This window comes from Pleurodeles waltl, chromosome 4_2, assembly GCF_031143425.1.
Source record: "Pleurodeles waltl isolate 20211129_DDA chromosome 4_2, aPleWal1.hap1.20221129, whole genome shotgun sequence".
In the NCBI taxonomy this organism is placed as follows: domain Eukaryota; kingdom Metazoa; phylum Chordata; class Amphibia; order Caudata; family Salamandridae; genus Pleurodeles; species Pleurodeles waltl.
Genome location: NC_090443.1, coordinates 1,061,397,794 through 1,061,412,730, shown reverse-complemented (window position 1 = coordinate 1,061,412,730; position 14,937 = coordinate 1,061,397,794). Strand labels below are relative to the sequence as shown.

The 14,937-nt window shown below is 43.6% G+C and overlaps 1 protein-coding gene across 1 annotated transcript in view; it reads left to right on the top strand.

Annotated features, from left to right (window-relative positions):
• Positions 1 to 14,937, top strand: part of LOC138293756 (arylsulfatase A-like) — a 37,963-nt gene that overhangs the window by 14,144 nt on the left and 8,882 nt on the right. Inside the window, exons 3-8 of the mRNA XM_069233097.1 lie at positions 566 to 806; positions 5,970 to 6,188; positions 6,293 to 6,462; positions 8,526 to 8,650; positions 10,862 to 10,989; positions 12,967 to 13,069. Of these exons, the coding sequence (XP_069089198.1) occupies positions 566 to 806; positions 5,970 to 6,188; positions 6,293 to 6,462; positions 8,526 to 8,650; positions 10,862 to 10,989; positions 12,967 to 13,069 (986 nt within the window). The remainder of the gene's footprint in view (positions 1 to 565; positions 807 to 5,969; positions 6,189 to 6,292; positions 6,463 to 8,525; positions 8,651 to 10,861; positions 10,990 to 12,966; positions 13,070 to 14,937) is intronic.

The window sequence follows — 14,937 nt, the reverse complement described above, 5'->3', positions numbered from 1 at the left end:
TCCATTTTCTCTACACTTTTTGGAAAACCCTTTTTTTAGTCATTTTAATTTGCAATGCTAAACCACAAAGGAATTGCAGTATACAAAGTGCCATTTTCTCTATACTTTACCACAGGGAGGAAGTTGAGTAATTGACACACATAAGGTGCTCTTACACTTTTTCATAATTTTACAATGTGATCTTGTGAATACTCAAAGTGTAAACGTAAATAATACTTGTAAATTACTCAAAGGTGTAAGATACATTTGTGAATAACCCCTGCACTTTGTGAGTTTAGCCGCAGTCCCTTCAAAGTGGTGGAGACTTGTAAATTACAATTTTGGAGTACAGTTAAACATTTTGTGAACAGCCAAAAAGTACTCACTCAAAAGTGTAAGTTACATTTGTGAACCAGGCCCTAACTGATAGGTGTCATGGGACAAGGGTTTTGTACAGTTTTTTGAATAGCAAGGATTACTGTGTTTTTCTGAATTTGAGATTATTTATAGGCAACTGTGAAATCACACTTGAAATGACACATGAACCTATAATTCAGGGCTAATAATGTCTTTCTTCTCCTTGCAGGGCAGCTCTGCTCACTGGCCGCTATCAGACCCGCTCCGGGGTCTATCCCAGCGTGTTTGAACCTGGATCTATCGGTGGTCTCCCACTGAAGGAGATCACCATCGCTGAACTTCTGAAGACACGAGGGTATGCCACGGCCATGGTAGGGAAGTGGCACCTTGGCCTTGGTGCCAACGGGACCTTCTTACCCATTCACCAGGGCTTTGACCAGTTCCTGGGAGTCCCTTACTCCCATGACCAGGTAGGTTGAACATTTATTTCATAAGGTTCAGGGGAGGGAGAGAGAGATAGAGGAAGGAACATCAATATAAGGCTCATCTGCATCACCTTTTACACACCAGGGGCCAGATTTATCAAGGTTTGACGCAGCACAACGCAGCAACACAACTTGCCACGCTGCGTTAAATGGAGAGGGCAGGAATACGCCACATTACTAAAGTAATGCTGCATTCCTGCTCTCTCTGTGCTGGGGCACTTGTGTCTGCCAAGCACCAATGCAGGCACCGTTGCAGCATGGATTGTTTTTGGGCAGGAAGCGGTACCTTCTTGCACAAAAATAATCCTCTGAGGCTTTAACCTCTTTCTAACTGTGCTGCAGAATGCAGAATGCAGCACACTTAGAAAGTGGACAAAATGAGAAGTTAGTTAAATGCTTTTATAGCACAAACAGGTGCACACTTTGGGTTTCCCAGCACTTTTTGCAGCAGATAAAGTATTACCGGCTCAGTTGATTCAAAACAGCCAAATCTTTAATTGTCTGCAAAAGGTAGGCTGCAAAGTGCAAGATCTCAGCTGTTGTGGCGGAGAGTTCCCAAGCTTAAGGCCCAGGAACGTAAGAGAGTGACCTCACATGTGAGTGAGATTATTCTTAGGGCTAGTGTATCGAGAAAGGTTGCTGGACTGCAGATTGCGAGTGGGCTGATACGGTTTTATCAGACCATTAATATTGGGTGGGGGGCAATAGCTACCCTGGCTTTGAAGACATAACACAAAGCCTTGAATCGGACTTGTTTTTCAACCTCTAGCCAGTGAAGCTCAAGGCAGAGAGAAGTAAATGAGGTATGTTTTGGAAGCTGGTAGATCAGCCTTGCGGCCACATTCTGCACCACCTGCATACGTCTCACAAAGGCTTTATTAGCCCCCTAGGTATAGGATGTTACCATCGTCTAGGCGAGAGAATGAGAGCCTGGATGACAGTTCTTTGTGCATATATGAGGGAAATCCAGATTAATTTCCATAGACATTTCGAAGTGGCAAAGCAGATTCGGATACCTTTGCCACTCGTGGCTTCATGAAGAGTTTAATATCTATCAAGAAACCTAAGTTCTTGACTTAGGAAGTGGGGATAGGGATCTTACCCACGCCTGTGGCCAATGTTGTGGCTTCCATGGGCTCTTCCAAGGATTAGCACCTCTGTTTTACCACCATTCAGTTTCAGCGACTTGTTATTCATCCAAAAGGCCACCAGCACCAAACAGGCTTTCAAAGACACAGCTTTGATCCTGAGCGGATGATAATGAAAAGAAGATTTGTATCATCAGCGTATTCAAAAAGGGTAAGACCAAAGCTTATCTCCAAGAAACTCCAGAGGTCAAGGCATGACAAATGGATGAAACGCAGCCTGAGAAAACCTGGAAAGTTCAACCGTTCAGGAATGAAGGTAAACAAGCCGAGGCCTTTCCCTGTATCTCCAATTGTGTCAGTCTCCCTGTGAGCATGTCATGGGACACAGTATCAAAGGCAGCTCTGAGTAAGATCATTGCTGCCATACCGCCCTTGTCTAGGAGCTGCCTTAGATGTTCTGTGTCTCCCAATAGGGTGGACTCGGTACTGTGTCCTGCTCTGAACCCTGATTGGTAGTCATGTAAATTGAGACTCCACAAAACGTAAAAGTTATCTACAGACAAGCTTTTTTAGAATTTTAGACAGAATGGGAAGCAGGGAAATAGGCCTATAATTAGATTACTTGTCAGGATCCAAATTGGGTTTCCACCGTGGCATGCTTCCACACCTGAGAAATACAACCCTCCAGGAACGAACAATTGAGCGGTTTTACCAGGAGAAGCATGATGTCTGGATCTAGAAGACAGAGCTTGGCAGGGGAAAGGAAGTCTTTAGGCAAACCCGATCTTATAGATTATGCCAAAGCCACAGATGTAGACAGTTCAAGAGTATCCCACATATCCAGTGTCTAGCAGATAGGAGGAAAGTTGACAGAGACAGAAGTATCCAAATCAGGAAGCAGTGGAGCGATATCAGTCTGAAAAGAGTCTCCACTTCCTCTCAGCATGGATTGCTGAATATCATGCACTTTACTCACGTTGAACCTGAGATAGTGAAGCTGCAGGAGCAGTCCTGCCGGGGGCACTGACTATTCTGAAAAGCGTTCCAGGACAGTTGTGAGCCGAGGTGATCTGATCGGAAAAGAAGCTGGTGCAAGCCATTCTACAGCAGTTGTGATGGTGCTTTACAGTGTCAACATAGCTGTGACTCCAGAAAGATATTTCTCCTAGTTTCCCCTCCCATGGGAAGGGGTAGCATTTTGACTCATTCCAAGGTTTACTAGTGCTAGTAAATCTGGGAACGCTCCTAAATACACAGGTGGATGCATGGTGACCCCGACGGTCCACCCATAGAATGCCCTTCCAGGGCACAGTACCGTGAGGCAGCGACCTGCACTGCCTTGCATTACTCCTGATTTACTATGGAACTTAGAGCCAGACTAGATGGCTCTGAGTAGCATAGCACATCTCAAGGGCCTACGTTGTCTTGCCTCAACTTGCATCATGCACTGACAACACAATCTCTTGATAATCTGGCCCAAGGTATCCTCTTTTTGGGGGGCATTTGGAGGTGGAGGGCAGTTATTCATTAACATCACTGCACAGTGGAGGTTTTAGCTTCTTTTTGAAAGTACATTTTGCCCCTAGATTTGAAAACGATCAGCCTCCTAATCTGCTCTTATTAAACTTGCCCAATTTTCCCCGATCAGGTGCTGCCAAGGTCAGAATGTTGGGAGTTTCCTACACAAATTTCACAAAATTAAGCCTATTGAAGTTGGCGTAGTCTTTTCAACATGCTGTACTCATTGATTGAGCCACAAGCATCTGCTTCTGTTCTGAATTATATCTTGTGACTGTGGTCCCTAGAGTGAGGTCCAAGCAGGGATGTCGTTTTTCGAATGTGGGATGTGAAAGACGCAGTTTTTCACACAGTTTGCTTCAGGACCCCATCTGGTAATTCCCATCAGCCTGCCAGAGCAAACTATGCGGCTTGCCCACTATGGACATCAAGGCATGGTGAAAACACGCTCATAACAAAAGTCAGTTTCCTGTCTATGGTGCCAACTTTCAGACCCTCCCCAGGCGCCATCCCCAATACTCACTGAACCCGGCCCCCAACAACCATGGCAGCGCAGCAGCCTGGACTTTGGGTATCTCCACGGCAGGCACTATACCCTTGTCTTAATAGACGACTACTCCAAATACCCACAGATAGAGCTGGTAGGGTTCCAGCCTGTCAATGAGAGCATCCCAAAGAGCAAACAAATGATAGCCAGTTATGGTCTCATGAGAGCACTCAGAACTGACAATATACCCTCATTGCAGAGTAAGAATTCACAGACTACTTACAGTCCTGGGGCATCCACCACTACAAAGTAACTCCCCACTGGCCCCAAGCCAACGGAGAGGTAGAGTGTTTTATGTGCACCTTGAACAAGGTAATACGAGTTGCCCACACAAATCACCAACCAATGGAACAAGCCATCTATGTGCTCCTCAGGGAGTATGACAGACTCCACATTCTACCACAGCGCATACTCCAGCGCATGCCAGAATGTGGTGTGTTGTCACCAACACCATATCACATCACCCAAAATGAACATCACACCCCATCAACGATGCCAGAACTTTTCAAAGGTGGAAAAACACTAATCATCGAGTGTGTATCCCTTGAAGAGCTCATCAGTCCTGCGTTCACCCTGGCGACCTGGAGTTAGTAAGAGACAGACAACCCAGAAGTGAATTTAGATTGTCATTTGAGCACCACCCCTTGGTTGTCACACAGCGAAGGGGCACTATGATCACTGCCCAGGAAATCACCCACAGCATCTCATTCTTAAAACAGCTTAAGGAAAATCTAATGATGAACACACAAACACCATGCCTCCCTTCCCTGTGGCTGAGGGTGATGCCCCCAGACTGTCCTCACCCATGCACCGGTCCAGCCAGAGAACTCAGAATGCCCCACTTCAGCTGAAATATCCCCAGTCACCTCTTGTGAAACACCCAACAAGGATCACACACTGGTCTCATCTGCCCAAGACTGTGGAGGATGGGATGGCTGCACAAAGAACTGTATGCAAAGAAACCATGTGCCCTCCACCTGTCCAAAATACTGTAATTCCCCACATGGGCTGAAAACTATCCATATAGGTTTTACATCGATAGTTGTTGTGTTTTTGTGAATTGACTGTTGCTTAATTAAAGTTAGGAAGAAATGTAATTTTGTCCATGTAAGTAACAGCACACGTGTGATGAGGTGACACCCCTGCCAACGTCCTTACAATAGTTTAGCCTTGTGCGTTACACGCTGTTAGAATAAAAGGGTGGGGTGGGGTGGAGCATGGCTGTTCGGGCTGTTGTGCAGCAGATACCCATTACACATACTGGTCCTTCGTGTAATAATTTCTGCGCAGCGCTCTCTACATGAGGCCTGGCCTGCCTGCATCACTAGCATCAAGTGTTACCAGCTCCAGCACCACAGCCCCCATCAGCAAATCACACAGCTAAAAAGTGACACACTTTTCAGATTAGGATAGTTTTCAACTAATGAATACATGCTATAGAAGTGTATCTCAAAGTATGTGAGGCTGCATGCATTTGAGCTTTCTGCACAGTGTTTAATTTGTGCTGGTGTGTTCAGGTGCACAGCACCAGCACAAATTAATGACAGTGCAGCATAAGGTGATGATGTCAGTCTGTTAAAAAAAAAAGCGCATGAGCAAAGTGTTTACCAATTCAAACTATGAATACAAAAGTATTAATATCAAGGTGCTCAGGACATTCTTACAGCTTTGGGTCACCTAGCAGGGTCCCAGTTTTAACATGTGAAGGATTGTAAAGGTAAACATGTGTTGCTGGACTTATGTTTGGCAGTGCTGGATCATAGATGGTGGACGTTGCAGTGGCCTCCTGAGAGATAAGTGAGCACTGTTTCTGCAGGCAATGTTTGTGGTAATAGGGAATTCAGTGGTGAAGAAACAGCATACCAGAGCATAAAACAGGCCCCCAACAGCCATTAACCGGCCCACACCCTGACCTCAATCTCAGGTCTGTGCACATCAGTGTAATTCTGCGTTCTCGTGCCTCAATGAGTCTCCTATCTTTGTGTTCCATCCAAGGGCCCTTGCCAAAACCTCACCTGCTTCCCACCAGACACCAAGTGCTTTGGGACCTGTGATCAGGATGTAGTCCTGCTGCCTGTTTTCCAGAATGAGAATGTTGTCCAACAGCCAGTGGACTTTCCCACGTTGGTGCCCCGCTACAATGCCTTCTCCAAGCAGTTCATCATGGATGCCGTCCAGCAGCAGAAGCCGTTCTTCCTCTACTACGCATCTCATGTGGGTCTTGTTGAGTTCTAGTATGGCTAATCTGGGGGCTGGAACTAGTGAATGGTTTATGATAGACTTGTTCTTCTTATGGTTTTATCTCTTTCTCCACTCAGCACACCCACTACCCACAATTCGCCAGCAAGGAGTACACTGGGCAGTCTCTGCGTGGCCCCTTCGGGGATGCCCTGATGGAATTTGATGCCTCGGTGGGTGGATTAGTGGCAACCATCCAGAAACTTGGAGTGGAAAACAACACTTTTGTCTTCTTCACTTCTGATAATGGGTGAGTCTGGTGGTTGGTGCAAAGCAGTGGATCTTATGTGTTCCCTCTTCCCTGCTCCTGTATGAACCAACGTAAACAACTATTTTAGTGGGTAAGGAGAAACATTATAACTTAGAGGAAGATTAGTCCAACCTAGAGATAAATCAGAAATAATTCTAAGTACTGAAAATGTAGAGAAGGAAGGAGACATTTTAGGCTGTTTTTGAATATGCCTATTAAGAAATGATTGATTTTGATGCTAACGGTATGATTTCATTTAATTGCGTCATGATATGTGTTTGCGCCATGTTTCTGTGTCTTTTTTAGGTTTACATCAAACAATAAACCAAACTTGAAACATTAACCACAGGTAACGGTTGACCAAATAAGTTAGTATCTTTGTCACAGAAATGGTGTGAAGTAAATTAGAAAACAGGTAGCAAATTGCAAGTAAGCATTTTAGCCCTGTGCATGAATAAGTATGACAAACCTTTAACAAAACAATTTTTTGGCAGGGGCAGGCTTGCTATTCAGACAAATAAATAGTGTTCACGTTCTTGTATCTGGTCATTTCTGTCCCTGAACTGTACATTACAAAGTTTTACAACATGCATCTCCTAAAACACAGCCATCAACACCTTTTAGCACAAATTGTCTATTTTGCTGTGCAAGGCCTTTATCAGGGCATACATGTGCATAATAATAATGTAGGTCATAGATATTTGATGACAAACATAAAAGTCAGAAATCTAAACATGAAAAAAGAACTACATTTTACTCCAGTGAGCTTCATAGAATTACAATAAAGCACACAGTTTGGTCAAACTCAATTAACCATTGTTGAGGGTAGTGCAAGAAAGGGGGAAGTGAAAGGCAAGAGACACATGGCCAGATGTACTAAGCCACATAGAGCATATGTACAGAAAAATCAGTCTCATAGTTCAACAACAATATTTATCAGAGGAGGAAGATCCCAAGGTCCCTCTGGATACAATACAGCATAAGCTGTCTAAAAGCCCTAAGCACATCTGTCAAGCAATCCAACGGTAAGGATAGAGCCGGATATTTTAAGAAGACTGAGATACACCATAGACAATCTGCATCCTCCCTCCAAATGTGTTTGTGTCTTCCTCATCAGGACAGCTCCTGAATTTCCCAGCTCTTTCTTCAACCTGTAACTGACGAAGACATTAGATGCACCTTTGACAACAATAAACTTTTGCCAAGGGCTTCTCAAACTATTCCTCGGTTCCTACCTAGGGAACATAAAAATTCACCCAGTCCCATTCATTGCTAATGATGAATTCCTCTCTTGAAGAGGGCTCCCTCCCTCATGCATTAAAAGTTGGATACAATTTTCAAAAACGGAAGTGTTGACCACAATGTTCTAAACAACCTCAGACCTTTCAAAGGATTTCCTTCTCTGTGCAATGATTATTGCAAGATTCATCATCTCTGAACTTTAAAAATTCATGTCCAGTAACCAACTGCTGGGCCATTTCCCATCTGAGTACTGACCTGGGCTCACCATGGAAATGTCCATCCTCAAAACTGTCCATGGCAATCATTTACTCTCAAAATAACATCTTGTGGCAATGCCCCGAGAATCAGAGCAGGCCTGCTACATCCTTCAATGCCTCCAGCTCTGGTCCTAAAAATCACCCTTACCCATTTCTAAGACATCTCCAAAGTCCATTATCCAATTTTTATTCAGCAGCATCATCTTCATCATGGTAGTTGTATTTATATCACGCACCAGGCCGCCACATTTTCCTTCAGTCAGTACTTCTCTGCTATAGTTAAGGCAATGCAGATCTATGTCATTTACACCCTTAAATGCTCTTCATCACATTTCACAACTTCCCAACTTGCCTTATAACAAGACATTTCAGTTTTTTATGTTCAGTTACTTTACTTATATTTGTGTATGTCTATAGACACCATCTATATATGCCCTGCCACACAATTGGGTTAAAATAATAATTAAAAATCTAAATCCTGAGCCTACTTGTAATACCATTTTCGGAGTTCTTGTTAGGCTTTCTTCTTGTGCACCTATCCATCTCTTCTGCTTCTTGTTACAGACCCGAGACCATGCGCCACTCCCGTGGAGGGAACTCAGGTCTTCTGAAATGTGGGAAAGCCACGACCTATGAAGGTGGCGTCAGAGAGCCCGCCATAGCCTACTGGCCTGGCCGAATTGCACAAGGTATGTATAGTAATCGATGGTGCTTGCGCCTGCTGACCATGATGTGGCACACAGTTCAGTGGATACAGGTGGTGCTTGAATGCTGAGCTTTTATAACACACCAAAAACTGAATTGCAACTTAAATGACAATTATTTCTATAACGTAGGTCAACAGTCATCTTTTCTTAACCTTAAAATTATAAAATGATCCACTGACCTTGCTAGAGTCTAACACAGTGGCCTGCAGAAGGTACACAGTCCTTCTGTTGGAAGTGGGCGGAGAGGCGAAGAGGGGAATCCATGATGGTTTCAGGTTAGTTTACATGATCTGACTAAGGAGAATGTGGCATCACCTATGAACTGAGATACTGGGGGATGAGGGAGGAATCCCACTTAAAAGGGTGACAGATACTGACATCCAATCACCAAATACCATCAAAAGTCCTATCACATGAGCCGATAACATCACAGAAAATGCTGTGTATCGACAAGTGATAAGAATGACCGTAATCTAGTGTATGCACTTTGGATAGATAAAGAAATAAACAAATGTGATGGGAACATGGCTGACAGTGTCTGTCTCAGACTGACCCCTGGCCCTTAACTCAGTCAGCAGCTTGTATGAGATGCTGCTGTTGTGATTGACTTTCACTGTGGAGGCGTCTGGCTACACCATCACCTGGTTGTTGCTACGTCATTAAATAAGCCATTGTCAGTGTGTGCCACTACTGGAACAGTAGTTACTACTTGGTTGAAAAAGCAGTCTGCTCAACTATAAAATCAAATTAATGCTAGCCACTTCTTGACCACGGGTGAAGATAACTCCTGTCTTTAGGTATTGACGGACCGCTCAGCGGACACAATTGAGCATCCTACCTTCAAAGGCAACCTGGAGTCTCCAAAGGGATTCACCAGTAATGTCCTTTTCTGGTTCTCCTCATAACTTTCCAACCAACACCTGTTTGCTCACAAGTCACAAAAGATCCCTATTACCTGTAGAGTTCCCCAGGATTATATACTTTCCCCACTCATCTTCAATCTCCACATATAGCCCCTTGCTGCTCTGCTCACAGGTACTAGATTCAAGACTCACCAATATGCTGAAGGTTCTCAACTCTACTTGAAAGTCTCCTCTGCTTCAGCCATGCCTTCAACACTGCTTGCACCCCATACAGACATGGATGTCTAGTGACAACATGATGCTCAACCCAAGAAAGACAGAATTTCTATTATTTGCAAAGAACCACAAACAAGAAACATTAAGAACCTGCGTCAATGACACAAACTTTGACAGCATCAAGCTACACCTTTCATCAAATCCAAAGCCACTTGGATTCATCTCGGACACCAACCTCACCGTCAAGGAACACAATGAAGATATCCTGGTACCAGTCTATCTTTTAAAGAAAGTCAAGCTCTTTGTTCCTGAAAGCGACTTTAGAACTGCTATGCAAGCCCTTGCACTCTCATATCTGAATGGAGGTAACACCCTTATCCATGGCCTTTCAGACTCTACACTCGCAACCCTTAAGCACATCCTACATGCGGAAGCACATCTCATCCAGATCCCTAAGAAATGTAATTACATCATCCTATCCCAATAGAACTCAATTTGCTGTTCTTGCAGCCCACATCATCTTCAAAAGCAGCTGCATTATTGACAAGGCCATCACAACCAACACCCGCTTATCTTTCAGACAAGCTTGTCATTACTGGTGGGTCTCAGCTCACCTGTAGCTTAAGAAGTATAAAAAGAAAACAACAAGGCAGCAGGCCTTTTCCATATATGAGTACAACATCCCCATAACCATCAGGATCGCCCGCACGCTGCTCCAATGTAGGAAAGAGTTTAATGCTCACCTCTTTAAAGAACACTACATCTCAATAAATTAACTGTCCACAACCCAGCTTCTTCTCCTATTAATTGTTGACTTTATGCTTGCCTTTGACCCTGTGCAATGCTTTGCTGCCTTTACAAATTACCTACAAACAGCCAGCCTCCTACAAACCAGGATTATATGAACTTACTTGGAGAAAACTTATTAAACTGTAGGTGGTGGTCCAAACATATTAAAAGCAATTCCTGAATTTAAAGCATGCTATTGAAAAAGTTTAAGTCTTAAACAAATGGCTGATTTAAAAATGAAACGTAAATGATTACATTTATTAAAATTAACGTTCAGAACGCCTTACTCTCTCTTCTGAGACTTAAGCCTCTTTTGTACTGTCAGGGGTGAGCCACGAGCTAGCCAGCACCTTAGACATCCTCCCGACCCTGGCGGCTTTGGCTGGTGTGCCATTGCCGAGTGTGACTCTGGACGGATATAACTTGACTGATCTTCTCTTCAATGGTGGCAAGGTTAGTGCTCGGTCTAATACTCTATCCTTCTGTGTGTGTGGTGGTGACTTGTAGTATGTGTCAGTGCACAGTGTGATTGCTCTCTTGATTCAATGCACAGAAAGTTCAGCCGGCATACACTAGTAATGCAGAATGACAACAGGTCTAGATGTTGGCTTAGGTGTAATAGCATCATTCCTCACATGCTTTTCCATTCCCTATAATGGGCATCAAAGCATCTCTTTGCCAGCCTCAAACCTCCTTGTGCAAGTTTTTGTTTCTAGGTCTTAACCATCCTTGATCCCACTTTGTTGAAACACCAAGAGACCTGAAGGTCATGACCTCCTATAATCTCACACCATATAGTAATGTGTTAGGAACGGTGAGATTGGATGACTGCATTGGTCCGTGAGTGAATGGGTAGATGGGTGAGAGGACGGCTACGCAGAAGGGTGGAAGTGTATATGAGTGGATAAGTGATTTATGGCCTGATTTAGAGTTTGGCAGATGGGTTACCCAGTTACAAACATGTGCGTTATAATGAGTAGCACTCGTAGTACGGTGGACAGGATGTCCGGCACGTTTCTGATTGAATAACCTGTCCGCTGAAATTTAAATCAGTCCCTTAGGGCCTCATTTACAACAAACGAATGCATCGATCACAATGCGCCACTTTGCCCTGCGCTGACATTCGCCCCCCCTAACGACACCATGGTAGTGCTTATTTACATTACAGCGCATCATGGTGCTCGTCACCACAGCTGCATCAGAATTTCTGGCACAGTGGTGGTGCTTTTCTGGACTAGCATCAAAAATGTTGACGCTAGCCCGGCAATGCTAAGGGTCACCATTTGAAAACAGTGCTGAATCACTTTAATGCCTGCCCTGAGCAAGAGTTAAAAAATAATACTAGAATGATGCAGTGAAATCTTGTAGATTTCACTGCGCCATTCTTGTGGGCCTCCTAGCAGGGGAACGCCTTCCTTGCATACATTATACGTGGCGCAGGTATAATGTGGTGCAAGGGTTTACAAACTGGCACAAAGGTCCCATTGTGCCACTTTGTAAATATTGAGTGGGGACTGTTCTGTGCTGCCATAGCATCAAAAAAACTATTCTACACCGTCACAAGGGGCTTTTAAATGAGCTCCTTAGTCTTTGAATCATTGGGTGAGTAAGTTGGGTAAATGCATGAACAGATGACAGACTCTGAGTGACTGGAAGTGGAGTGATACCCAGGAGTGAATGAGTGATGATCAGAATAGACCCCTTGATATGGTATAAACAATGCTCCCAGAGCAACACAAAGGCATTGGGTGTGGGGAGGTGTGTCTGTTCTTCTGGCATAATGACTACATGGGCTGTACCCAGGCACCTGATTTACTTCAAAAAGTCCTACCATGCCACAGGCAAATGTGAGCTGACTCTGGGCAGGGATCTTCTTTGTTCCCCCAGCCAGGCATGCTCTGAACCGAACAGCAGAGAAGCTTCCTCCAGAACTGGGTAGAAGTAACCACAGAAAAACTGCCAGGCCACAGAGTTATGCTCAGAAGCCAGCAACTGGCTCAATCAAAGCTCAGGTGCCGAATACCAAGCCTGCGTAGCCCTGATTTCACCACAGGCCTCTTTCATCCACCACATGTCACTTCTTGTCTCTTTATCTCATTCTTGCAGGTTACTTTTCATCCCTGCTGCCTTCCTTGGTTTGAAATACTAGGGAGTCAGGTCATGAAGGGAAGGATGTAGTCACCTTCATGATGACACTGTGGTCATAACACTGGCACAAGGAGAACCTTCTTAGTATATGAACTGTCTAGGATACTTGGGGATCAAGGAAAGAAGACGTGTTATGACATAAACATAGTTTTCACCAGAATCTTCTGGTCACCAGAAATAAATGCAATGTATAATTGTGATCATGGAAGGGGAATAAATATTGCAATCATAACAAAAATACTCAAGTGAGATGTTTAAGTTTGGTCTCTTGCAACATTTCAGAGCAAGAGGAATACAATGTTCTACTACCCAGTTTCCCCGGATGAGATCCGCGGAGCGTACGCTGTCCGATATGGGAAATACAAAGCCCACTTTTTTACAAAGGGTAAGTGGATCTCTTATTCTTTTTTCTTAGTGCAGATTGAGGCGTTTGTTTCATAGATTTATATTTTTGTAGAACATACACTGGACCTTTTAGGCATCAGAGCTCTGTAAAATCAAACCTATTGAGCTGTGCATGGTAGTTTGCCTACAGCTGTGATGCACAAATGTTGTGGGGCTAGTATTTGGTGTGTGTTGCTCTCACAAAATGGTTATTTTAACAATTAGAGCATCCAAATGTATTAGATTCCTATGCTTCTCTCGGATCTGGGAGCTCTGAACTCCATTGTAGACACATGGGGACAAATCTAAAATGCTCAGGATGAGGTAGTGCCTTTTTAGTCTTAAACATACACAGATGAATGAGGAGCAATTGTTTACTAAGAGTATACGGGTTTTAGATTTCAGTTCAGGGACAGTTTCAGGGTATTCTAAGGTGACTAATGGCCAGTGCTCTAGTGCACTTTTGAGGGGTACCAAACTCTCTAAGGTGTTGACTCTTGCAAAGATATTATCAAACAACGGCAATATTGAAAGACATCAGTTATTACTTTTAATTTTCTAAAGAGATTTTATGAATTGCAGAAACAGCTGATCCATGCTTTGAAGCAAAATCTGCTTACTCAGGGCTTAAGTAGGAATGTTTGTTAATTAAGACTCAGCAAGTCTTAGTGGGAGATTATATTTCGGTTAGACAAACCTGAAGGATAGAGGAAATGAGTGTGAATGATACCTACATTGTACACACAGTTTTATGTAAACTAAAAACAACTGAGGTAGAATCACAAACATTTATAAGTTTCACCCTAAGGAAGAAGCTACTCCTACAAACTATGTCAACTTGTTGATTAATTTATAAAATCACTTAAGGGAATAAAAAGTAACCATTGATCATTTTCAAAGGTGCCTCTATTTTCATAAAGTTCACTTCAGATTCTGATAACATACAGTGACACATAATACTGGTTCTGGTTTTTAATGAGAGACCCATCAGGTGTTAAGCGGTACTTCTGCCTTGTCCTTAAAAATAAATGGAAACGTTCCACATATATATTGAAATATTTTGTGCCTTTGGCCACCATTGGAGTACTGGAATACTTGAGAGCTTATGACAATTGTTTCTACTCTGAGGAACCATATTTTAGGTGGAGAACAGGGTCTTCTCATAAGAGTCTGGAGCCATCCGGGTACAAGGTACATTCTTTGTTTCATCCAAGGCCCTTAAGTCACAGCCATAGCCAGATAAGTCCTGTTAGATATTAGACCTCCCTCCATCTTTACATAGCTTTCCAGGGTTTACCCAGCACCGAGACCCCAATATGCTGTTCATCATCACACTTCCTCAGTATCCACACTCAACATTCCGTGCATCATAACACTCCCGCTGTGTCCACACTCAACATTCTGTGCATAATAACACTTCCTCAGTGCCCACACTCAACATTCAATGCATCACCATACTCCCACGTTATCCACACTCAACATTCCATGGCTCATCACACTCCCTAAGTATCCACACTCAACATTCAATGCATCACCACACTCCCTTGTTATCCACACTCAGCACTCCTTGCATCATCACATTCCTTCAGTATCCACCCTAAACTCTCAATGCTTCACACTCAACAATACATGCCATTATCACACTACCTCAGTATCCACACTCAGCATTCCATGCATCATCACAATCCCTCAGTAGCTACACTCAGCATTGCATGCATTGTCACACTCCGTCATTATCCACACTCAAAACTCCATTCATCATCACACTCCATTAGTATCCATACTCAACATTCCATGCATCAAAACACTTCCTCAATATCCATACTCAGCATTCCATGCATCATTACACTCCCTCAGTATTCAGCCTGA